The sequence below is a fragment of the Micropterus dolomieu genome, linkage group LG21 (genome assembly GCF_021292245.1).
Source record: "Micropterus dolomieu isolate WLL.071019.BEF.003 ecotype Adirondacks linkage group LG21, ASM2129224v1, whole genome shotgun sequence".
NCBI classification, from domain to species: domain Eukaryota; kingdom Metazoa; phylum Chordata; class Actinopteri; order Centrarchiformes; family Centrarchidae; genus Micropterus; species Micropterus dolomieu.
The window spans coordinates 31,202,462-31,229,094 of record NC_060170.1 but is presented as its reverse complement, the minus strand read 5'-3'; the positions used below and the strand labels follow the sequence as shown (position 1 = coordinate 31,229,094).

The window sequence follows — 26,633 nt, the reverse complement described above, 5'->3', positions numbered from 1 at the left end:
GAGGCTAAAGCTGCATGTCCCAGGAAAAAAAAAAATTGGCATGCTCACCAGCTGATGATCAATGTGGTAATAAAGAGACAGCGTTCTTCTTGTATTGCAGTGTAGAACTAGTTAGTCCTCTAGCTCTTTAAATGTAGAGTATCATTCTTACAGCTCAATGCACAGCATTTCAACATGTGGAAAAAAAGGCTTACAGTTGCTAAACTATGACTGGACAATTGCTGTTCAGGGGAATGACTTAACTAACTGTCAATTCCCAGCTGACAAATGTTCCAATTATATCACATTTAGCTTTCACTATTTTCATGGCGCGCTATTTGTACATGAAGCTGCTGTCTATTAATATCCAGGACCTTAATTGGGTGTTCTTTCCTTTTCTTTTTCTGGAAGCAACATAAAAGTCCATGAGCCAAGTTGAGAGAGTTGAGTATGCTGTATTACTTCAGATAACGGTCACACACAGTCACAGGCGGAGAAAAAAGCAAGTGAAAGTTAGTATCAGGTTCTTGATCACTAAGGCAAAAACCAGACACACATCCTTATTAATCAGTCTCGGCTTCGGCGCTGTACTCCTCAGTCTCCACCACCTATGCAGCTGTCTAAATCCTGCAGTTATTTGGGTTGATACCACTGATCTTGATGAATGACGCTGTTACTGGTCATTTACCACAGTTTATTTAGCATATATTATAATGTAACATCTTGTAAAAAGCACACACGTAGATATATGAGTGCACAATCAGATAATTGGTTGAAGAACACATTTAAAAAACATAAACCCATTAACTACAAGAGTTATTTAAATTAATAATGAAAAGTAAATATCTGAACGTCCCAGTGGACCAAGATCTGTACTTGCTGTTTATTTTTCATCTCTTTATTTTTCAGCTTGATTAAATTAATTATTATGTGATAAACATCACAAATCATTTCAGGAAATCAAAAGTCAACATGTAAATTATACTTACTGCCGGCAAGATGTGTAGGCTGTACATTTTATATGACAATTACTGTGCGTTATTTTCTGACTTGTTTCTCTTGTCTTGGGTAATTTCATTTGGGTGGGTCATTTTTCAAGATGAAAAACTCTACGGGGACTTCAGTTAGAGAGAGACCTCTGACTGACAGTGTGATCAGACAAAGCAGCAGAAAAACCTTTTAGCTTGGCTGATCTTTCATTTCTTCTGCTACTCAACTGCTTCTCATGCTGTTTCCCTGCTCTGTTTATAGCATTTTGGATTTGATTACTCACTGACGCAGCAGAGAGGTGCCCAGATAAGGAGAAGTCAAGGAAATATGTTTAATAAGATTAACAAATCATTAAATTATTATCCTTAATACTCCTCAAGAGGCAGAGCAGAATGTGGAAAGTCATGCTGCTGTTCAGCCCCCTTTTCTAATTGAGGACATTGAGGGTCAGGTAGATCAGAAGCTCACTAATCAATACTGCTGCACCCCTCTATTTCCACTGAGAAATATTTTCATTTTCATTACCCTGGGCCCGGGATGCTCTGCAGTAGATTAATTGTCTCCTTTGCTTCTTTACCAGTCCCAGTTCCCTCACACACAGCCTTGCATTTCGTCTGAGTGCTCCTCTGATTGTGTGCAGCAGACATATAGTAGTTTGGACACAGAGCCTCACAGTGTGCACAGCTCACTGGTGGAGGGAGTGGGTCTGGGGGCAAGGCCGCACAGCCTCGGAGGGGAGGGCAGCCATTAGGCCCGGGTGGTACTTGACTGGCGTCGGACCTCCCAGCACCCGAGTTGGGGGCTCCATGCCCATGTTGAGGTGTAGCGACAGGTGGGCATGGCAGTAATCCAGAACCGACTGCTCACACCTGTACAACGTCAGAGCACTCAGCTGCCGCGGTATCTATACACAGAAACAGAAAGCAGAAAAAGGGAAAGGAGAGAAGAAGAGAACCTCATGTAAACCTTCTAAATCAGCCAAAAAAGTCTCAGTTCCAACATTTTATCTGCTCTCAGAATGTTTGGAATTGGTTTTAATTTACTTCATGCAGTCGTGGCACAGTGCTGTCATTAATGCAGCCTTGGCCGCTGATACAGTGCACGCCCCAAGACCTGAAATCTGTGGTGCTCAAACACCCACTTTCTGCTGGAGTGATTTATATGCAAGATGAAAGCCTTAAGCAAGAGTGCACACATATTTTCTGCCCTCTTTTAAATGGAGTCAAGGCTCCATTTAGAAGAGAGTGCTTATTACATTACAAGCACTTTGCTGATTCAAAGACCGCTCTTAGTTTTACGTGCTAGTGAGGTCTGAATTATGTCAATTAAATGGGATAAAGCTGCATCATACCCTGTGTGATATTGATATTAATATTCTAATGCCTATTAATGTGTTCACACAAAATATGGATGCACTCATGCATCTTGAAATTCACAGCAAAAAAATACAGTGTATAGAAACATTCATATATGTCACATTATGCAGAACGCATGCAGAACTTGAATGCACTACGGACAAATTCACCTCCACAACATGGAGACATATATTCTGCATTTTTCCATTAACTTTAATATTCTTATTCTAAGCACTGAACTATTCCCAATTTCAAACACTGTATATTCAACTTCACTAAAGTGCAGTGACTGAACATCTTTGTACCAATTTAACTATGAAAACCCACTGCAAGCTACAGTACACATTAATATGAGTTGTTGGCAGAACATGTATTGTATAATATGTTGTTTTGGATTATTTTACTGGTTTGCAAAAAGTATTTACTTAAAGCTGATTTGGCTTTTAGATGTCACCATCCAGACCCTTAAATGTAAGACCACAGCTTTCAAAAGGTTGTGTTTTCCTTTCCAGAAATGATCTGGCTCCGTTTTCTCCCTGCTTTAATAGGAAGATTAGTTGAAAACACTATTGTCTAATTCAACAGATGAACTTTGCACAGTACTTCAGAGGACTTAGTAAAAAATTCATGAACAACAATGCACCAAATGTAAAATAAGGTAGGTGTGTGTGTGTGTGTGTAGGTGTGTGTGTGTCAGTTTGTGTTTGTGTGTGAGGGGGGTGGGATCTGATATTTCTCTGTACAAATTGTCAAGGGGAAAAGCTACATTGTGGACTTGTTTTCTCCAATTATTCCAATAGAAAAAGCCAAACATGTAAGTGGTAAAGTCAATACAGATTTGGTCGGTTCGCTGGTTGAACCAGTAGCCCCTTCTCTCTCTCTCTGTACAGCAGTAGTTGGCAGAGCATTTGCAACCTTTGTCTCTTCAACATCTCTTGCCTCCTCTGTTTAACTTCCACATTGCCATTTTTATACCGGCTGAAATCCAGAGGTGCCATAAAATAAACTGAGCTGCAGTTACGGAGACAATAAAAGGCCTTTTTGCCTTACCTCTACAGATCTGTGAATACACAAATAAATACACCTTTTAGACTGGTAGTGCTATTATTATATAGGTCTCCTCGCTATAAACACTATGAATAGTCCAGACAGCATAAAAAGACTTGAAAGCTCCTTATGACCCCTTAAACAGTTATGTGGCATCATATAGTCTTTGTTTTGGACTAAAATAGCATTTTGGGTTTTTGAAGGATTTGCGTTGTTCCAAATAATCAGAAGAGAACGTAAAATAGTCTAAAACCTACAATGCAAAGCTTTGATAGTGACTGCATGTTTGTTGTGTCAGGTATTTATATACAAGTATAGTCTGCTTGCCATCACGGTGCAGATTGATTTAAACCTGCTCAATCTGACACAAGCTCCTCATTTATTATCATTATGTTCAGTCTGCGGCAAATGTATCAACATCAAGGTTTTTGTCTCTGTTTGCAATTTATTGTTTAGGAATTGGACCTTTTTCAGACTCAAAGATGTAAAAAATACTTGATACACATTAACCATAACATTTACCATTGACACGGCAGAGGCTCCAAATTGTGCCAATGTCAAACTCATTTTTCTGCTTGCCCAGGAGGTAAAGTCTGATGCAACAAGCATGATAATGGCTCGGCTGTAACTTTGTGCTGTAACATTGTGACATCTCTAAGGAAGAAGTGGGCGCATTTCCATTTCATTTCCGAAATAGCATGTGTACATTTTTTTTGGCTTATCTATGATTTGTATGCTACCAATCAAAAAGCACATTCACAGATACACACATGTACACCCGCAGCAAGTTTCGTGGTAAAGTGTGTTAAAAAAAAAAACGACCACACTGTATCATGACCTTTTTCTGTTTTTTATTGCCTCCTCCTCAAACACTTTAGTCAGTTGCTGCCTTTTCCAGCACTTTGCTTGAACTGTCACCTACTGTAGCTTACATAAAGAGCACTCTCAGTCTGCCGTTCATAAAAGTTAAACTCACATTTTTTATTCACATGGAGCCGCTTACCATGAAATAAACTATCATTTGTGTTTCATGGGGTCTTTAATCTTTAGCAAAGCCCTTACCCAGTATTTTTGCATTGACAGCCAACGGTGGTATGTCTGCAACATGTCTCTCTTAAATGTTGTAAAGTAGGACTGAACCAGAAACATTTTAGCCCAAAGACTTGCACAAGATGAACCCTCTAAAGCCACACTTATGAATACTTTACAATTTATTATATGATTTAATTTCAGTGGGTGTTCCACAAACACTACACACGTAAATCAACTCTTCAACACTTGTCACTGCGATTTCACACAGTATGAATCATTCTAATGACATTTTTGAATGTCATCTGCTGTAAAGTTTGACATATTTAACAAGACTAAGCGGACATTCAGACCAAAGAGAGCCCCGCGTTAAAACAACGCAACGGGCTGCAATAGTTGAGTTGTGACACTGGTGAGACAATAAAATACAATCCAGGAAGTCCAGTTTGAGTAACATCTGTGAATTTGAAGGCTTACCGGACTCCAAAACACCACACAGTGGTTTTTTAATAATAACTTATCACAATGGCATTATTTTAGCTTCCGCTGCGATGATTGCGAGGTAAACGGTAGAAATATGCCCTTCGTGTTACAAAGTAATTCACAAGGTTTGTATGTATATGTTATTGGCCACTGCAGCATTTTGCCGCACGATGCCTCGTTACATTGCAGATGCACAACCCTGTGTTTTTTAGCTGGAGCCCTCTGCGTTGCGGCTGGTCTCAATCAAAAGAATGAAAGGGCTGCGTATGTGTCTTCAGCAATGCTAGTGGCTCTATGAGGTTGTATTTAGTGTGTTCATACATGCTGATGTTTAGCAGGTATAACGTTTACCATGTTCACCATCTTAGTTTAATGTGTAAGCACGCTACAGTAACATTTGCTGCTGCACTAAACTCGATTAAGCTGAGGCTGATGGGAATCTCATCCGTTGTGCAGGTATTTGGTTATAAAACAAAATATTGGATTTGAAATTTCACCTCTTGATGGTGATAAAGGAAATCTGGACCAAAGTGCTGAACCGACTGACCAACAAACCAGAATTACCATCCAAAGGGCCAGGCTGTGTGGCTAAAAATGATGTGTACTGAAGCAGCACCAATACAGCAGACTATTGTGCTTGATTTAAAATGCTATATCCTATCTCCTGTTTGTTTGCATACTTAGGATAGTAAGATGGGAAGTCATTAAAAAAACAGTAGTCCGGTTGCCAAAAGGTCACATTTTTAATTCCTACAGCATCCTAATCTGGTGCTTCAATTAGCCAACCGATTATTAGCTATGCCTGTTTTAGGAAAGTTATCAAACAGCTTTCCTAAGTGTCACTAATTACTTAAATGCAAAATGCAAAATGTCAGAACAAAGTTAATGAACCTAATGTAAACTCTCTTCATAAGCGTAATGAAGTCTTGATGAAGTTGAGAGTCATTAAATTGGAATAAATGTTGTTTTATATTTTGACAGTACATCTCATAGGTCAGCAACACTGAACACTGAATTGAATTTTAATCATGTTCCACTCACACTGAGCAGATCCTGCCTTTTCCCAGTTCTTCATGAGTGATATAAAGTTAAAATATCTGCATTTCTGAAGCACTAAACTAAAACACGATCAGTTTCATGTCTTACAGTTTCTTGTCTCACAGAAGAAAAGAATAAAAGCCTTTTTGGCCAACCAAGAAGCGTGAGCATTCAGGTTTAATCAGGAATATTGGGGAAATGTTGGCTGTTATGGTTGGAGCTCTTAAGAGAGGTGAGTCATTGGCTAGCACAGCTTGGACAGCTGCCAGTAGTGCTGCTTAGGGCTGAACGCTGCATACAGTTGGATTTTGCCTGAGGCATGATCACCATCTTTCCTCAACTTTAATAGCTCAGGAAGTCTGTTGCAATCTGGTTGTGCAATACTGGATAAATATAAAATGAATTCAAATCTCTTGATTACAGTAGCTATCTAAGAATAGCCTTGTTTCCTCTTGACAAGTGTAAGTCATTATTCAGTGAGTCACTGGCTACCGGCCAAGGTAATAAAATGGGCATCTGGCACCAGCCCGATCTTGTCTTCACTTTGTTAACTGTTTAAAGTATAGATCAACCTATTTACCCAGAAGGGAATTTATTAAAGACAAGAGAAAACACTGATTGTCCTGTACAAAGGCTTCTAAACCTCCATTTCAGGTGCTGTAGTGTATGTTTGTACTGTGTAATACATTTATACCTGAGGTTAATACATCTCATTTCAATGTTATGATACACTTTTTCGCAGCTTCCTCTCAGCTAGAATGACTCATTGTTTATCACTGGAAAAATCTAGAGTTTGAAGTGTTAGGACCTTATCTTCTCAATTAGTCTGGGAATTGTTTTAGGGTTTACGTGGGAACAGCTATTAGTATAAACAATAGCACTCTTTTTTTCATATATTACTTAATTTTATTTCAGTTAAGTTGTTTGGGTGTTGATAAAACAAAAAGTGATTGTTCGACTTAATTAAAACATAAATTTACCTAAATGACAAGTCAAAATAAATGAATCAATTGAAGTAGAAGCAGAAAGCAAAGGAGAAGTGAAAGTCAGGTTTTCATTTTCTGCCCTCAGCAAAACATAAGCACTGAAATCCTCACCCCAGGCAAAATGACAAATTATCCAATACCAGTTCTAGTGGCCATTTCTGTACAAGACTGTAGTGTGTGGTACACACCAAGTCATTTTGTAATGTTAACACTGTCATACTAACAAATTCATAATAGAGTACAGTAGATGTGAATACACAGAAATCAATGCAAAGTTGACATTTTGGAAAAAGATGAGAAGATTTATACTGTTCTCATATCTGTTTGTTAAATATCCCATAAATACGCTATCCAGCTGCTACAGCCTAGCCACCTTGATCGTTAGCTTCATATTTAGCTTAGCACAGAGACTGGAAACAGGGGGAAACATTTAATTGAGCGGTTTCTACACTTCTGGTTTTTGGACAGATTACAAAACATCAGTGAGCATTAAAGGTGTTGCATGGAATATCAGAACCTTCTGATATTATATAAAACTACCGCTCTGGTGTTCTATAACAAAGGCACAGTTCTTCAATAAAGTACTCTACTGACCCACTCTAAAACACTTTATCGCACATGTAGAAGAGGACAATGATGTGAACTCTTGTGACACGGCACACGGCAATTAATTCTAACTCCCAAGCTATTAGCTTTGGCTTGCTAATATAAATATTCACATAGGTGGTCCCCTTTTGCACTGCTCTGAATGTAGGTCAAGCTGCTGCTAAATGATTCCCAATTAGTTGATAGGCAGCTGCACTACGCCAACATGCCTCAGACTGGCACAAGAGGCATGAGCTCTCATTGGCATATTAACAACATCCTCCGCCTCCTAAGCTGTGCTGCTGCTCTCTGTCAGCTGGATAATTCACTCAGTGGTCAACGCTGCGGCAGGAGAGCACAGACAAGCCTCTATTATCATTGCTGTCTATTAGGCTACACACTCGTGGTTCCTGAATGGCATGCTAATGGCCACAAGACCCCCTTCTCTGATCGTTGCCTGACATGGATAAATTGAAAAATGATTTTAGGGTGACTGACATAAACATGAAGCTGATGACACCTGGTCAGTAAACGTAATTAAGTGGGGCATACTGTGCTGTAGGCCAAATACATATTCAGATATTGTGTTGTAGAGTGACTCAACATGTTTGCTGATGAACATTTTCTTTTATTGATAGAAGAATGAACCTTCCCTGAAGTTGTTGTCCACATGTCCTCTCAGTCATGAAACAGGCTGTGTTAGAACTTAAAGATGAATTTTCACCAAACACCCGTCTTCACATGACCTCTGAGTCACAAAATAGGCATTGCCAGGACTCAAGGATGGAACTAATGGAAAGTTAAGTGACAAGTGGTCAATTTGTGACAGACAGACCTCAAACTGACCTAATACTCCCACATTCCAGGAGATGGAAGCTCACAGCACTTAGCACTGTGAACTCAGACGGCGAAGATCAAAGGAACTGACTTCTATATATTTAAAATTTTATGTACACTATTGGATATGTGATGTGTAACTGACCATATAGGAAAAATTTTAAGTTCTGTTTAACATGCTGATTTTGATGTAGGTGCAATAGAAACTGAATTGACAGGAACATGGCTGTGTTTGTGTGTGTGTGTGTGCATCTGTCTGCTCCCCTCTCTCCCTCCTCTTCAGCACTACCTTCGGCAGGGATAAGAGTAACTGGATGACCTGTAGTAATTCAGTTGGTTCCTATTTCATTTGCTATAATCACTTTTGGACCAACTATACATATATGCAGAAATCTATATGGACAGGGTAAGTTTATGTGTCACTGTTCATCATAACAGAAACTGAAATAACAAAACTGTTTACAGATTTGGCGCACCCACACACACAGTGTGTGCCTGAAGCATTAGATGTGTGCTAACTTTATTAACTCTTAACAAAGACAATAATTAACACAGTAGATCTAAGGTGGATGACTTAACGCTGTTGACATTCTCCCCTGAAACATCTGATTCAGGAAAAATTCAATCAATTACTAAGCGTAATTAAGAAACGTTAGGTCATAAGTGGGACTTCCTAATAATAATATGGAAGTATTTCACTCGTGCTTCCTACTACTATTACATGGTGCATTAAAGTGATTTCACTGCTCAATACTAAAGTTTTATCCAGTTACAAGTTAATACAGCTTCCCAAGATAATTATTCACTGCATCACAAAGTATAAAATATTCCACATTTCATGCATTCTCTGTCATTGTATTCAAGGCTTCATTCATGCATTTATTATGCATTTATTTATGGTTGCATTTATCCATTTATTTGTGTGTCATGTAGTTATTAGTTGTGTGTGTGTTTTTGTAGTTAGTAGTGCAATAAACCTTTCATTTATAGAGAACCTTATTATGTGGTTTGTGTGTATGAAGTATTACGGTACTGTACACAAGTCAAGAACTTAGTAGCAATTTCCAAAACTGAGACTGATATAATTAAATGCCTTTATTGGCAACATAATTTTCCCTTCTAAGGGTGGTGCCCTGAGGTGAATGAAATTTAAATTCTGTTCTTTTGCACACCGCCATATATACTACACAACATCATAATCATAATGATCATATTTTATTATTATTCAAAGTTTTAATGCTACAGTTTATTGTAACAGTTCATTATTATGAATGTTACAAATGTGCATACAAAAGCTAGGATGAATTTACTCTTTCACAATCGAACATAAATCACACAATAAATATTACAGACAGCAGACCATTAGCATCCTCCCAGTAAGATTTTAGGAAAAAAAAACCTGACATCATCTAAAAGAAAACCGAAAGTTGTACATTGTAATACCGCATTTGAAGATCGTCTTTTGCTGACTTCAATATTCATCATGTAATTACATTTCTATTTGAAAAGCGCTTCGCATTCGTCAAAATAACCATAATCCTTCAGATGTGGGATTTATCTTCTCCTAATGCTGCTCATCCCATTTTCTGCTCATCAATGTTGGCAAAGCGTGCCGAGATTTACTGTTATTTACTGGATGGACAATTTATGAGTCACTAAAGAGTCTTTTCTGATATATGTAGATATAAGTAACCTGAATATGGATGCCAAGATATATAGATGCATATTATTCAACATGAGGCAAACAGTAAGATGCGTGCTACAGTGTTTGGTTCATTCTCCCTCACTGACTGTTTTTCTCTCTCTTTACACTCCCACACACATTCCTGAATGCACACACACACACACACACACACACATACACACACATACAGTATGTGCTGATGCTGCTTGTCAAAACAGCCATTAAATGCATCAATCCTGAAAAAACGAAAAATATGTTTAAGGTCACAGTTGTTTACTTGGAATTGTGATTGTGTCATAGTGTATTATTCTTTCATTGATGTATTTTAAGCTTCATGGTTAATTTATGTAACAAACATCACACTCGTATGGTAGAGCTAAACACTGCTTTCATTCTCTTACATGTATTGTACTGAGGTCTAAATATTGCTGTCCTTGATGCGAGAAAAATAAATCAACAGCACAGGCTTTTTTTTTTTCCTTTGGATGGAGACCTAAAGTAATCCAATTTGATAGTAGGCTAAGCCAGATGTTCTGCTGACATGCCCTCAGTGTACAACCTGTAACATGAAATTTAAACAGTTCTTAAATGTATAATTCTACATGTTAGTATTGTTTCATTTTGGCTCTGATTGCATCGGTAGACCAAATCTGCTTTACTGGAGAAAACATAATAATGTGTTTTACAATAAATATCTTTCACCATGGCAAAAACCAAGACTCAATTATGGACAGTACCATAATATTTTAGCGCTATCCACTATTAATCCTCAGTAAAAGTCATAGCTAGAGGGCTGAACAAACTCCTGACTGTCGACCCAACAAACAGCACTTCTGCTGGGCACTTAAAATAAACGTAATAATTGCTATAATCAAGTTAACAACTAGCTGGTGGACATAGTGGAGCATTTTATTTTAGCTAAAGAGTCAGATATTTCCCTCAGGAGTTGGCGGGGACCAAAAACAGAGCTAAAAGGAGAGTGAATATTGGACTTACATACGTCTGGTGGCCAGAAACACAACTTCGAATGAATGCTTACATTGCCAGTGTTGATGTGTAAATAAGTAATTATTTGCTAACAAGTTACTGAAAAAGTGATAATGTCAATGTTGTGCCTAAAAAATCCATTATTATATGTTTAATATGAAAAGTTATTCAGTTATCATCTTAAGCCCCTTGGTGCTTTTCAGGGTGACAGATGGATGGTGCTTAGTCCAGCCTGCACTGGAAAGAAAACTAACCAGTCCCTAATAATAGAAATACAACTAAGTTATTTTAAAATTACTAATAATAGATAGTATATTATTATGTATGCTGTTTCATGGACTTATTTTTCACTTTCTCACCACAAGAAAACAGGTTCGTGAAGAGATACATAGTCAGTGACACTAAAAGAAAGACTTAAAGGAATTCTTTGCAACCGTTTCAATCTATTTCATTCTCTAATGGATCTCTGGAGTCTATCAGCCTTGCTTTGTCCAGATGAGATTCCAAGTTAATGTTGCAAATCACACATAATTTAGTACTGTGAGTTCAAAAAATATATGAAAGACTAGACTGACAGACGTGTGTTTAATGGATATGGTAATAATGCAATCACCTTGGTTCAGATTGAATGCTCATTGATTGTGCGGATGACTGCTTCAGAAAAGTTGGGCAATACTTTGTTTGATAGGAATATTGTACAGACACAGTATCTAGAGTTGGAGTTTTCCTTTCCCTTTTTTGAAACAGCTTAAATCTCTGTAAAGATGCTCATAGACAGGTACCCCTTTACATCAGAGATATGGTAATTTGTTCACAGCTCATTTGGATAGTCCAATTAAGTGAGTGTATTTGTTAGTAACAAGCCTGCTGAGTTCAGCCATATCTAAAGGATAAGGAAAAGTTTGGTCTAGGGGTTAATTTGGGGATTATGGTTAAATTTAAAGATAGGGAGAGGATAAGGGTTGGGGTTTAGGATTAAAAATGGGCTTGGGAGAAACCTAAACTCACGCTTTGGGGGCTTCATCAGTCTGACTCAAGAGGGGTTGCTGCTAAAATCCTCCCGTTGTTTTTTTCACTGTAACATTAAGTTTGCTTCCACTTGTCTTTCCAGTCTCTGCTGCAATTGTCAGTGAGACACAACAACATGAAACAGTCAAGCTTACAAGCTATCTGCTAATTAAGGAACACTCTGACAAGTACCTGAACTGTGCATAAGGCAGGTAATTATTCATGTGCAAACTGTTCTGTTAAATTTCCCCTCCAGTACTAAATTTAGAGAATGAGCACTGCGCAAAAAGTTCTTCAAATGAACATTTTGAACTTGAAATAATTTTTTTAACTTTTCTTTTTTTTTTGGAAGGATTCTTTTCGAGCCCGGTTTCGGGTTTTTACAACTTGTGGCCAATTTTATCTGTTACGGGAGCCAGAAAATCCAAATTTAGGCAGATCAAGGTAGACGATGAAGCAGCAGCAACCATGGTTGAGTGTGATACAGTAGGCTCATGTGATAGAGCTGTCAATCACCAAACATGCTCCCAAATATACACTGCTCAAAAAAATAAAGGGAACACTTAAACAACACAATGTAACTCCAAGTCAATCACACTCCTGTGAAATCAAACTGTCCACTTAGGAAGCAACACTGATTGACAATCAATTTCACATGCTGTTGTGCAAATGGAATAGACAACAGGTGGAAATTATAGGCAATTAGCAAGACACCCCCGATAAAGGAGTGGTTCTGCAGGTGGTGACCACAGACCACTTCTCAGTTCCTATGCTTCCTGGCTGATGTTTTGGTCACTTTTGAATGCTGGCGGTGCTTTCACTCTAGTGGTATCATGAGACGGAGTCTACAACCCACACAAGTGGCTCAGGTAGTGCAGCTCATCCAGGATGGCACATCAATGCGAGCTGTGGCAAGAAGGTTTGCTGTGTCTGTCAGCGTAGTGTCCAGAGCGTGGAGGCGCTACCAGGAGACAGGCCAGTACATCAGGAGACGTGGAGGAGGCCGTAGGAGGGCAACAACCCAGCAGCAGGACCGCTGCACTGGCGGTGGGTCAGTAATGATGTGGGGTGGCATTTCTTTGGGGGGTCGCACAGCCCTCCATGTGCTCGCCAGAGGTAGCCTGACTGCCATTAGTTACCAAGATGAGATCCTCAGACGCCTTGTGAGACCATATGCTGGTGCGGTTGGCCCTGGGTACCTCCTAATGCAAGACAATGCTAGACCTCATGTGGCTGGAGTGTCAGCAGTTCCTGCAAGAGGAAGACATTGATGCTATGGACCGGCCCGCCTGTTCCCCAGACCTGAATCCAATTGAGCACATCTGGGACATCATGTCTCGCTCCATCCACCAATGCCACGTTGCACCACAGACTGTCCAGGAGTTGGCGGATGCTTTAGCCCAGGTCTGGGAGGAGATCCCTTAGGAGACCATCCTCCACCTCATCAGGAGCATGCCCAGGCGTTGTAGGGAGGTCATACAGGCACGTGGAGGCCACACACACTACTGATCCTCATTTTGACTTGTTTTAAGGACATTACATCAAAGTTGGATCGGCCTGCAGTGTGGTTTTCCACTTTGATTTTGAGTGTGACTCCTAATCCAGACCTCCATGGGTTGATGAATTTGATTTCCATTGATAATTTTTGTGTGATTTTGTTGTCAGCACATACAACTATATAAAGAAAGGAGTATTTAATGAGATTATTTCATTCATTTAGATCTAGGATGTGTTATTTTAGTGTTCCCTTTATTTTTTTGAGCAGTGTACTGCTGTAAGGCCAACTTTCTGAAGCAAGAAAGAATTTATGTAATACCTTTAACGTTAATCTAGCCATGCAAACCTCTGAGAGCTCAGAATTGAAGCAACATGAGATCTTTGGCTGCTGATGTATACTGTAAGTGAATTTTGTTGCTTCTAACAGCTGAGGTTGAATGGTGCTACAGTGGTCAAGGCAAAGCAAACATTTACAACAGTAGCAAAAATAATCTATACATTTTGCATTCCAGAGGAGTTGACAGATGAAGTTTGTGCACTGTGCTAAACCGTTTCATATAAATGTCACAGTGTAGGACCCAGGATGCTGTAGTGCCATTGCTCAATCCACAGCAGTACAGGCTTTCCACTCCTGTCCAGTTTCCATGGTGATAACTCTAAAGAATGGGCCGTATGTGTAAGTCTTAATGCTGTGGAAAATTGCGCGTGCCTGTGTTTGTGCACGCGTGTGTCTGTGTATATGCCACATGATATTTTATTGTGTGACTATCCCCTTTAGTTTCTACTCTGATATTAAATCTTTCAGGATATTGGCAAGAAATCACATTGAAACAGGCTGTCCTGCTCAAGATCTGATCTCTCTCCTGGTTTTGGATTAGTTGAAGAGTCAACATATCGGCAATTGATTGCACAGAATATTCAAGACAGTGAACTGCAGGAAAATCAGATTTGGTTTATCTATATTCTCTTTGCCTTCCTTCAAAAGAGGCCTTGAGGTCGACCATATGTTTAAGTGCCACAGTCTCAAACAGCCTCTGATCTCCAATATTGATGTGGCTGAAAATGTGAGTCGACAAGAGATTAACTGCAGCCAGCTGTTGGCCTCTTGTGATATTTCCACCGAGGAACGATCTGCACTAAGAGGATCGGGTTGATATTAAGGGCCAAGGCCCAGCGCAGATTCATCTGCGGTGATGAGATGTGAATATTGCAGAAGGATAATAAACAAAATGGCGTGAGGCCAGTGCTGAGATACAATAGCTGCTGCACGGAACCACATATTATGTTCTCATTCTTCTCCCTGTCAAACAAAGGGTATAATGCTGACGAACCTGCTTTGCCATACCCTAAAGTCTCAAACTGTCATCTACATGGAACGGCGAGAGTAATGTTTTCTTAAATTTTATTTGGTGTCATGGTGGTGCTCATGCCAGACCCCCACTATTCAGAGAGACACTTTAACCACGCTGTCCTTCCGTGCAGTTGCACCCTTATAGCAGTGGATAACGCGTGCTTCACGCTTGTATTGAGAGCCGGACCATCGTGTGACATCTCCACTCTCTACTATACCAACCTGTCTTCACCCGCTCAATGTGTGAGGTCATGCAATGAACTATAGTTCTGTCCAATTCCTGCATGTCCTGCCTTTATTTTAATGCTAGCGGCCTTGCTGCTCAACTGTATCTTTGATATAGTAAATGTAATAAGATCAGTTGTTGTTCAGCTAGTGATGATAGGCCCCGGTGTTAAGATTTTTTTTATGGGCCCAAACAAGCAGACACACTGACAGAAAATGCCCACACACACTTGGATTTTATAGCTCAGGCTTTTACAATACCATTTCTTATGCAAATTAAAAATTTGATGAACTAAACTGCTATTACAGCGAGCCATTAAGCCAGTTTGAAGCTGAAAGACAAGGTCTTTATATGGGATTTTGCACGGTTTTTGGGGCTACAGGATTGTAGGACTATATGGCTGATACTAGCTCAGACCAGACCTTAATGTGTGTTAATTATTTTATCTCTTCTTTTATGTGTTCCTTTTCTGTGTTACTGTATTTTATCTTTACTGTTAACTGTTTTTTTTGTGTTATTTTTATTTGTTGAATATATTTTTGTTTTTGTTATGCTGCTTTCTTTTATTTGTTCTTTGTGAAGCACATTGTAATGGTCGGTTTATTTATGTAGTACCAAATCAAGTTATCTCAGGGCACTTTTCATATACATACAGCAGGTCTAGTCCAGAACAACTGCGAGGCTGTGTGGCAAAAAAACCAAACAATTTTAAAACTGCTAGAATATCATTAGCATTATAATCCTCCACAGGACCAGAGGACCAGGTTACAGATCACTATGAAAAAACTGTTATTCCTTTCCTTGGTACATTATTGTCAAAAGTTAAAAAATACATGCCAGTCAAGCACCAACTTGAGTCATGAAACAAGCACACAGACAAATCTGAAAACACGCCCCACAGGCCCATGTGCAGCTGAACTGAATTGCACTGAATATGTTTCAGTCACTGTGCCCCACTGTTGACGCAATTGGAACATTTTGTGCTGCTGCTCTCAATGCCTTAAAAGCTTTCCACTTGCCACCAGTGGCAAGCACCTGAAAGGCTTTTACTGTGAAAGAAGCTAGTCACCAAGGTAAGCGACTACCTGCTAACTCAAAAATCTACTACTAGTCTACTTCAAGAGACATGTTTAGTACTACTGTGAGATGAGTTTTAAATAATACAGGTAGGGACACAGCTGGTTCAATGAGGAAGTAAGAGGCGTTTCAGTGCACCTTTTTTCCGTACCATCACTCCTGTAAAAAACCCTTGGCACAAACCATTTTGCCAGTTGGCATAAATTGCCACTGCTTTGTAGTTTCTGCTTGTCAATCAAAGAGTGACTTCTTTTTCCTTGTATTTTCTATTAAAGTTTAAATTCTGTGGGTGTTCCCTGCTTGTACTAACTACCCAGTATTTATTACAGACAGACTGCTGGCAACATTAAATGCATTATTCCTTGTGTGGCAGAAGCTATCTTATGGTCCCTTTACAGACAGTGGGAGTTTAAAACAGAAAGGTAACCGCCTTTGTGAAGTGACTATACTTTGAATCACTGTTATGCAACAGTAAATCAGCCAATGAAGTGGAGTATAGCAAAATACATTTAATTATATGAATGTGTGACAGATTTTTACTTAAAAGAATAATTGTGCTGCCAGGCATTTGGGAGTCAAATTAAAATGTGCTTTGCAGCAGTTCTACAAAACGAGCTTTTACTGCCAGGATGTTGCCAACAGGTAGACAGGTACTGTTCTATTCAGAGGACTGATGCTGGGAAAAGAACATTGTGTTTACAGCTGAGAAGCCTTTCCCATAGCTCTGCCTGCTCCTCTCCTCTCTCTGTCTAACTAGCACCTCTGCAACCAAATCAGTTTGATGGTCAACTTTATTAAGATGAATGAATCTCATCCGTGCGACGCCTTCCTTCATTTTACTGCAGAACTATTCCCCATTTGAGCGGCATACTTCAGGCGCTCAGCTGTCACCTTGGGTAGTCTGACAGGATCTCACTGGAGGTCACCTTGAGAATGTAAGTTCACAGTCCCAGTCCAAATGTTTTGTTACCCTGACAAAACTGCTGCAGCATGACTCAGTTACACTGTCTGTCTGCTGAATAGGGTGCAATGTACCCAGCAGAATGTACAGTAATAAATCAAATAAGATAAACAAGTGGAGAGAATGATGGGAACAGGGGAGTGAAGGTCGGCAACCTCAATGTTTTCTGAACAACATGCATTTAAATTCACCGATATGATGAAGGATAGGGAGGCGTAAAAGATGTCAGTGGGGTCTGTCTGTATCCTGTGGTGATATAAGACGAGTGCAAAAACACAACACTGCATCTATTCTTTAAGCCCAGCAGGATTGGAGACAGTAAATGTAATTGATTATAAGATCTAGTTGTTCAGTTTGGTCTCAGTTTGATTATTTAGCAGAGCTCACACTGGGGAATGAACGACAAGCAGATTATGGGTTGACTTTTAATCTACTATGCTCAATCACATTACCTCCAACTTCCAATGCTGATCTGGTTTGAAATCCTTATTTTTAGCCATGTTCGTGGCGTGACAGTAGGGATAGCAGAATTGGTAGGCTGATTTGTTGGTCTATTCTAAAGTTGGCTATGCCTTAAAAGTTGACATAAAGCTGATGAACCCACAGAGAAATGTCAGGTCCACTCAGCTCTACAGAGCATTTTAGCGCCATTTTCAGCAGTGGTTTTTAGCAAAAAAAAATCCAGACTGATAAATCCAATGTACTCTTACCTGCCCAACAACAAATGACAGACTAACAAAGTTAGCAACTAGCTGACTCTTTAGCCATTAGCAGCTAAAGAGAGTTTTGAGAGTGGATATAGGATTTGCATTTGGGAGGGGGTCAGAAACACAACTTCAAATTAATGCTGCTCCATGTCTGCTTGATCTGTAAAAAGCTAACCACATCAACTTTATAAGGTGAACTTACATCCATGGTATGTTTACAGCTTGGTCCAGTGCACCCAAGGGGCCTAAGAATCTAATTACATTTTTAAAATATTCCCTATATACCCTCTTTTTTGTCCCTATAAAAGATTTCTTAATGACACATCTTAAACTCGGGAGCGAATGCACACATTTATCCAATTAAATGAGATGTGGGGCAACTAGCTAACCCTGCCCAACACCTGACCGTTCGTTTACGCTCGTTGGTCACAGCTAGCAGAGGGATATCATAGTAGGAGGTGGGTGTCTGGATCTCAGTAAGCAAAAACGTTATTTATTTTTTATTATTATTTCCAAAGACCAGAGGTGGGTAGTAACGAGATACATTTACTCTGTTAAATGTAGTATGTATGTAAAGTAACTTTTTTAAGTAAATTGTACTTGTCAGAGTAGTTTTAATGCATTTTTCCTTTTTCCTCTTACTTGTAGAGAAAAAGTATTACTTTTACATTTGGATACATTCATTGCACTACTTCGCTACTAATTTATTTGATTATTTTATGCATCCAATACTGATGCATTGTCAGACTTTCACACAGTATGTCATGCTTCAAAACTGCTTCAAAACATCTGCTTTCTGCTATAATGTAAATATTCAAGTTAACAGTGTACGAGCATCGTGCATTTAACTAGTCATGCTCATTGGTGTAGCCTGATGAAGAGAGACCAAATTATGCAAACACAAAAAAAGGCAAACTACTTTTATTTCATTTGGATGTGACTGATTTGTTTCAACCACAGGTAAAAGTGTAGAAGTGAACACAGCTGTATTTGATAAGAAATAAATTATGAAACATCACAGCATTATCTCCTAATCTGATTTATTGCTAAATTATAATTTAATGTAGGAGATAACAAGAAAATAATGTGTAATTTTAAACAATCTTTACTTATAAGCGTACTTGACAGATTCTAATAGTAATGCAGTATTTTGTGATCACACTTGATCGAAACACACAGGAAATACTGTCCTTGTGTAATTTAGTAGGTTATCTAATCAGGAGATGATGACTTGTCATTTCATTGCAAATAAATACAACTGCATGTTTGCTTCTTTACCCTTACCTGAAGAAGACCATTCCAGTCACATCCACATCAAATGAAACTTGAAGAAAAAGAAATTTTATTTAATAATAATATAATAATAATATCTTTATTTGTAGAGCACTTTTCAAAAACAAGTTACAAAGTACTTTAACAACTGTAAAGACAATAAAACACAAAAACAATACATGTTAAAAGCAAGAAAAAAATTATTGCTTAAGGTACTCGCCAAGCAATTTTCGTATTCTTACTCAAGTAGTTATTTTGATGACTACTTTTACTTCTACTTGAGTACTTGTTTTTGCAAAGTAACAGTACTTTTACTTGAGTATAGTTTTTGGCTACGCTGCAGCGATTGAATTATAATTTATTAATTTCCTTCTCATGCTCCTTCTCCTGATCTAAAATAGCGTGTGAGGGAGGGAGATGTGGGTGGAGGCCAACAGGTCTGTGTTTAACTACAGCTCCATATCAAGCCAACATATGTGCTATAGTAAGTCCACTTTATTCAGTTTCAGTTAGTTATACGAAACATTACACAAGATAAATATGTAATAACTTCTATTTGACTGGGACTGTAAGTCTGACAACGTGGATCTAAGTGGATAAATGCCTTTGATTTAGTTAAGAATGTGTTTTTTGCTGTGGTGCCACCATCAGGCCAAACTTTACATACCTTATTCCACCAGTGGTAAGGATCTGAGAATAGCAAAATGTCTAAAAGATTTTTATTTTCTGGTGTGTAATGACAATTAAAGCCTCACAGGGCCGCTAGAGTGGCTATAGATTTTTAGCTTTTTAATAAGATGAAAACTGGCACAACAGAGCACTTTCATTAGCCAGTGTCTAAATTCTGTGTGCATCCTCTACTAATTACAGGATTACAATGCCTGTTCCAGTCTGTCGTAGCAAAGATCATGGACTGCTCGAAAGAATATAACAAGACAGAGGCCTTAATCTAAACAAATGCAAGTGAAAAATACACACAACTGTTTATTGTATATATAAATAACAACAAGGTGATCTTGTAAAACACAATTAAAATATCACTGTGCTATCTTTCAAGCAAAAAAGGCACCAACAGGCCTAATTATTCTGAATCGAGGTCATGGAGTAGAGAATGTATCCTGCTGAAAACAAAAAGTTGTCTGTTTTTCACTTGCCAAACTTGGGGCTTTTTCTTGCTGTCTCTCTCTTTACCCACTGTCAGACACAGCTGACATTAGTATTCTGATACAGCCTCCTTCAAGCAGTGTTCAGTGCCAGCCACTTAATTTGTCATTTATTGCTCCATGACAACTGAAGTAATTGAACCTTTTGCCCATGGACGAGATCGCCCAACCTTGTGGCCGTTTTCTCTTATTGTGGGAGAGATGGATCTACAGGACCTTGGTGCAAATAAGGGCACAGATCTCATTTTATGGGGCAATGAGATGGTTAGTATGTACCCAGGCAACAAGGGCCTGTGCGATGTTTATTGCATGGCTCAAAACCCCAGTACAGGTGTTAAAAAGAGGATAAAAAAGAAGAAATTGGAGAGTATAAACAGCTATGAAAATGAAGGAGCGATGACAGAAGAGATGAAAACAGTCCTTGTGATTCTTTTTCATTAAATGTTTTGTTGACATAAGTGATTTTAGGAAATCATATAACAGACAATTGCAAACTAATTGCGTAGCTGCAGACTAGGGATAATTTGTTTTTATCTCATACGTCATGCACCTGGAAATGAAAGCAATTGTGTATCAGATAAAGATACGGTGAATTGAAGACAGCAAACAGAAATAAATCTATGGATTTTGATGACCCCAACCTTTTCTGCAGCACCATCACCGAGGCAACCTGTGCATGTTCATTATTCTGTCATCTTCTCCTCGCAGTGCTGACAGTGAAAGTAACATATTGACTATAGGCTACAGTACAATTGTTCTGCCATGTACCCAATTCTCTGTTGACTCCATGCTGTCATATATCTTGGGCAATCAAATTATATCTAGATAGGGAAGAAAGCAGAACTAAAAACACAAGACATTAAGAACATAATGAAATCCAATTGCCTAAATTACTGCAAGAGGTGGCCTGAGACACAAACTATTCTGGCTAGATGTCAAACTGTACAAGTGTCGGCATATTCATGTATAAGGCCACACTTGGTAATTAAAACTTCCTCCTTCTATTACTATCCAGGATCCAAAGCTGAATAATCATCACCATCCATCCATCCATAGTCAACTGCCCCTGAATAATCATCTTAACATCTTAAATAAGTAGACTCTGAAACATTAGTATACAGTATAGTGGAAGTTAGCAACAAGCCTCCATTTAAGCTAGTCACTAACTTTGTCTATTGTTTGTTGCTGGACACCTAGTGTACGGCGGGTTTATCAGAGCTTTTTCACTGAAAAGAGTTCACTGCAGCGACTGGTAATGAGGTTGATGAGAGTGGTTACAAAACATTAAAGTTGCAGGCCATAAAACATTGAGCTGAAAGTCACACAGAGCTGAGGAGAACTGCATAATCAGGCAATAATTATCTGTGGGTTCATCACTACAAGTGACACCTTTTACATTACACACAGTCCTTTGATTCAATGTTCACATAAAAATATTAATTAGTGAAGATTTTAATTTTTTTTTGCATTTGAAAGAAACAAGAACAAACATTTGGAGACATGGAGCCCTCTACACAGTTTATCAGAAAGTGAAGAGTAGACAAAGCTGTTATAGTAATAAAACTATAACCTGAAATGGGCTCCATACAGAGCTAGTGCTGGATTAACTAAAAATAGCAATGAAACAATGTCAACTGAAGGAGACACATTTGCTTAAAGAGGATTCCCAATACAATTACAACACACCCAGTAGTTTGGCTTAACTTAGCCGTTGCTCATATTTGGATTTAGATGACAAGGGCTCCTAGGTTTCTGGTGAAATCAAACTGCAACAGGGAAATATATAAAAATACACATGCCAACTTCTCCAGTAGGTAAGCTACAGCATCTATGTACTGTTGTAGATCTATTCTTTAGGGACAAGATACCCAAACACGTTTCTAACAGCTGCTGTATGGGTTACATGCCATGGCATTCCTTTCTATATTACAATTATTTTATTTTGTAAACTGTATCTCCCCTTGAGCCAGTCAGTGTTGTTTTAAATGCTGAAATGCAGGGGTAAGACTTTCCGAGGCTTTGGATCAGTGGAGCGTTTAGCACAAGAGAACAAATCATTTAAATCACTTTAGGATGCATCATCAATGAGACGCATCCCTCCCTTTAAGCCAACAAGTAATCAGGTATCCATCAAGTATTCAGAGAGCAGATCTCTGACAAGGTCCAATAGTTCTCCCAGTTAGCCATTATGTCATATTCAGTACTATGCTGTGTGGGAAATTGTTGTTTAATAAAGTTAGCCAGAATTTCACTTTCTTTCTTTCATGGCAAAGGTTGAATTGATGGTGGCACAAGGGGAAAAGGTTGGGGGGTCACCAAAATCAATTGGTATCCTCCTGTTGGGACCATGTGTGGCTGTGAATAAGAAATGTGTGTTGATGTGGGATTTTTTGGTTGCAGTACTGTAACAAATGTTGTAGCTCCCCACTCAGTGTGATTTCTTCAAATACCAGTCACAGAAGCCAGTCAGCTTAAGTCTGAAAATGCCAGCATCTCTGTAGTGTTTAAATCTCTAAAATCAAATTGGATACATGAATAAATAACTAATAAATTAATGGGTTATATAACTAGGTTAACTTGCAATGATAAGATAAAGTCTGTATAAATAATTCAGAAACATCAGAAAACTTCTGAGAGAAAATCATTCTCAAAATTACTATACTGATGATACAAATGTCTACACATGCTGTTAATCTCACAATGTGCCATCATAATAAAGTAAGCCCCGTCTGTAATCAAGAACTCTGAGAAATCAGACATTTTTCTGCCAGCATATCTGACATGTTTGCACTCAAGAAACAATTTTAAAAACTTCATGTCTCAATCCTGGCTCATGAGTCATCACAGGCGTTACGTATTTGGCATGTCTCCACATCCTTGATATCAATCACTTTAGAAAGACTAATTAGCCCTGTGGACATGGCACTTATCGAGCTACAGTATAATCAGCAAAGGTGAAAAGTGCAGAAGATGTGAACTGACTCATCTTTTCTCAAGTCACAATTTATAAGATCAAAGTCTTGGCGTGTCTCTTGTTCACATAAAACCGCTTGTTCGGTCAAGTCACAATAGGATTACATCAACATACTTTGTTTTACAACTACAAAGCTACTGACGTTCCCATTAGCCTCAGCTGCACTTTGTGTTTAGTGCTAACACACTAAACTAACACTGTATTGTCCCATTTCCCGAGTTGTGAAGTCGTTCTTCCAACGTCAGTGTGTGTTCATGTGCTTTTAAATCAGAATGTGGAACAACATGTACGCTCCTATATAGGTGTGTTAGTTTAGCATTATTAGAACAAATATTACATATTACAAATGACATATTAGCAAAAAATGTATATGCAATACATGATTTTGCACCGTTAATCAAAAGTTTCTAACACGATTCTAACTAATCGTGTACAGATATTTTCTTTAACTTTCTGAGTTCAGGGAGCATTCACGTGAATTTTCCCACTCTGGAAATAATACTTCCAATAATTCCTACACTACATGAATGCACAGTAAGATGGTGACCAAGGTGAATATCACCATCAGCATGTTGGCATTTTTATTGTGAGCATGTTGACATTAGCATTTAGCTAAAATCACCGCTGTGACTAAGTACAGACTTGCAGAGCTGCTAGCATGGCTGTACTTAGTCCATGACTGTCTAGTTGGCTACTACTTTTTCTAGCTGTACTTGCAGTCATTTAATTTCAGTTTAAGCCCTGCTAAAACTTATGTCAAACATAAAAGTCATCATTTTAATTAAAAACCACTAACATTATGTAAAATATGAGCTTAGCCTGTTTAAGGTCACATTTACAAATATGCATAAATAGACGATTAATTATCACTGGGAGGAAGTGAGTGCATATTCAAAAGTCATTTTCTGCTGTCTTTTCTGTGTTTCCTGTCAGCAGGAGGACATAAACATGTGGGGTTCAGGCTCCATCCTTAGATCCGGCCCCCTTCTGCACAGACCAACCAGTAGGAGTCACTATATCGACAAGGACATCAGCGCTCACTTGCTCACAACAAGCCACTACTGCCAACAGTGTTCGATGGTTAAAAAAAAAAAAGAATACTGCCAAATGCGTGCTACTTCACTTTAATGATTGAGCTGTGTGACAAAGTGTGGGGACAACAGGAGGTGATGGACACAGTTAGTAGAGGGTTGCTTTCATCTTAGCCTTGTTAGACAGTGCAGACATTTGGCTTCCAGCATGCTTCATATTCTAATGATGCTCACAATATAATTTATTCTATCTGTAGCCTATAATATAAACCCATGTTTACCTATATTTCACAATGCATTAATCAAAGTTGTATTCAGATGTAGTTTGTCCACATTACCTTTATATTTCTCACAAAAAAAAATCACATTACACCCACTTTTCACACATCTCAACACGCAAATGCACTTAACTTGGACAACACTACCTTTCCACGGTGACAGTAAACATCTGTTTTCATTGTACTGCATTGTAAGTCTCATCCATGTCCAATGGCTGGAGCCATTCCCAGTGTGCATTGGAGGGAAGGCAGGAAACACACACATCTATACACTCACACACAGAGACTTACTCTCAGTCACACCTACAGTATAAGTGATTTGGAGTCATCAATGAACTTGGCCTGGTTTCAGCAATTGTGTGGGTGTATCTATGATGGGATTCATGCACATTGTGTATAATGGGAAGTATGTAATACATATTATATCTCTTAGGCATTTACATGTGTGTGCAAGTGAGCTCTGAAAAGCTCATCACAGAAAGCAAGAAGCACATTTCTAAATAGTCAACGTGACAGCTATTTACATAATGAGGTACACCACTTGTAATTTTACTGCTGTTAAACAGCTGCAAGTTAATGGTTAGAGAGAAAAGAGACAACAAAGTACTGGCAATGATGTTCTGTCTTACTACAATGTTCTTTTCTCCACTGATCAGACACAGGTGTACAGTGGACACAGTTACACCCACACAAACGCTGTCAACACCTAAGTTGATGAATATAGCACTCTACAGTAACTGAGTTCCTGACGCCCTTATAATATTTAACAACAATCAAATTAAATTCTCCTTGAAGTGTTTATCTAGAGAATTCATATAGCCCAGGTATGATTACATTTGTTGTAACCGTATTTAGAAATATAGATTGCATTCAATTGGTTTCCACAAGTGGTGAGAAGGAGGACTCTAATGGGATGCTCATGCAGCCCTGTTTCTGCTTTTGTAGATGACTAAGAGAGATTTTGTAGGCAACCGTTTGCTAACACGGTAGACATAACAACCTGCTAATATGAAACAGTAAAACAAGGGATGTGTCCAAAATGATTCCCCAACTGCCATGTAGTGTCCAAGAATTGAATTCTGAATGTCATTGTCATTCAGTGTCATGATATAGTGGCTTAAAATCCTCACAATAGACCAAAAAAAGATACAAGTAATCCCACATAAAATATATATGTCTTTAAAAGGTTCCTAAGAACTGACTGCTGACGTATTGCGGTAAGCGTGTCGACTCATTTCCGTTGGTACCGTGTTGTGCTGCTCTCGCTAAATAACAGTTACATTTGTTTGATTACAGCGGCCAACTGTTCGCTAAACACTTATTCTTTACAGTAATTTTGCCTAAGCACTCACAGTTCTTTCCATCTTTTAGTGACTGCTGTTCAATCTCATAGTTGTTCTAAAGTTTTGGTAGCTGACACTACAGTATTTTAGCTTAGCCGTTAGCGACTTTAGCTTAGCAGCTAGCGATGGCTTCTCCTTCTCCTTCTCTCTCTCCTACTTTCTCCTGCTCGGTGTGTCAGATGTTTAGTTACTCCTCTGCCTCCTTTAGCGGTAATGGTACATGTAATAAGTGTAGTTTATTTATAGACATGGAGGCGAGGCTCAGTGATTTAGAAGTCCGGCTCCGCACCTTGGTAGATCAGTCTTTAGCACTAGTAGCTAGCCAGTCCCCGGTAGTCGGTGCGGATCGGCCTGAGTTAGCCTGTGGTAGCCATCCCCCGGCATCCCCTGTGCAGCCAGGAAAGGTGGGGGGCTGGGTGACTGTCCGAAGGAGGAATAGTCGTAAGCATTCAAAGTCCACGGGGCATCATCAACCTGTTCACGTTTCTAACAGATTTTCCCCACTCAGCGACACACCCGCTGAGAAACCAACTCTGATCATTGGCAGCTCCATTTTGAGAAACGTGAATTTAGCAAAGCCAGCGGCCATAGTTAAGTGCATCCCTGGGGCCAGAGCGGGCGACATTGAGTCTTATTTGAAACTGCTGGCTAAGGATAAACGTAAATACAGTAAGATTGTTATTCACGTCGGCGGTAATGACTCCCGGTTACGCCAATCGGAGGTCACTAAGATTAACGTTGAGTC

The 26,633-nt window shown here is 38.9% G+C and overlaps 1 protein-coding gene and 1 long non-coding RNA gene across 3 annotated transcripts in view; one reads left to right on the top strand and one right to left on the bottom strand.

Annotated features, from left to right (window-relative positions):
• Window positions 1-587: 587 nt before the first annotated feature.
• Window positions 588-26,633, bottom strand: part of LOC123960983 (leucine-rich repeat transmembrane neuronal protein 4) — a 45,752-nt gene continuing 19,706 nt past the window's right edge. Inside the window, exon 3 of one of the 2 annotated variants that reach the window (XM_046036052.1) lies at window positions 588-1,873. In XM_046036052.1, the coding sequence (XP_045892008.1) occupies window positions 1,655-1,873 (219 nt within the window). In that variant the 3' untranslated portion in view covers window positions 588-1,654. The remainder of the gene's footprint in view (window positions 1,874-26,633) is intronic. The other variant, XM_046036053.1, reaches the window with a different exon arrangement.
• Window positions 16,055-25,770, top strand: LOC123960984. Its single transcript, XR_006822636.1, has 3 exons — window positions 16,055-16,155; window positions 17,005-17,094; window positions 24,170-25,770. It is a non-coding gene; the product is annotated as an uncharacterized LOC123960984 (long non-coding RNA).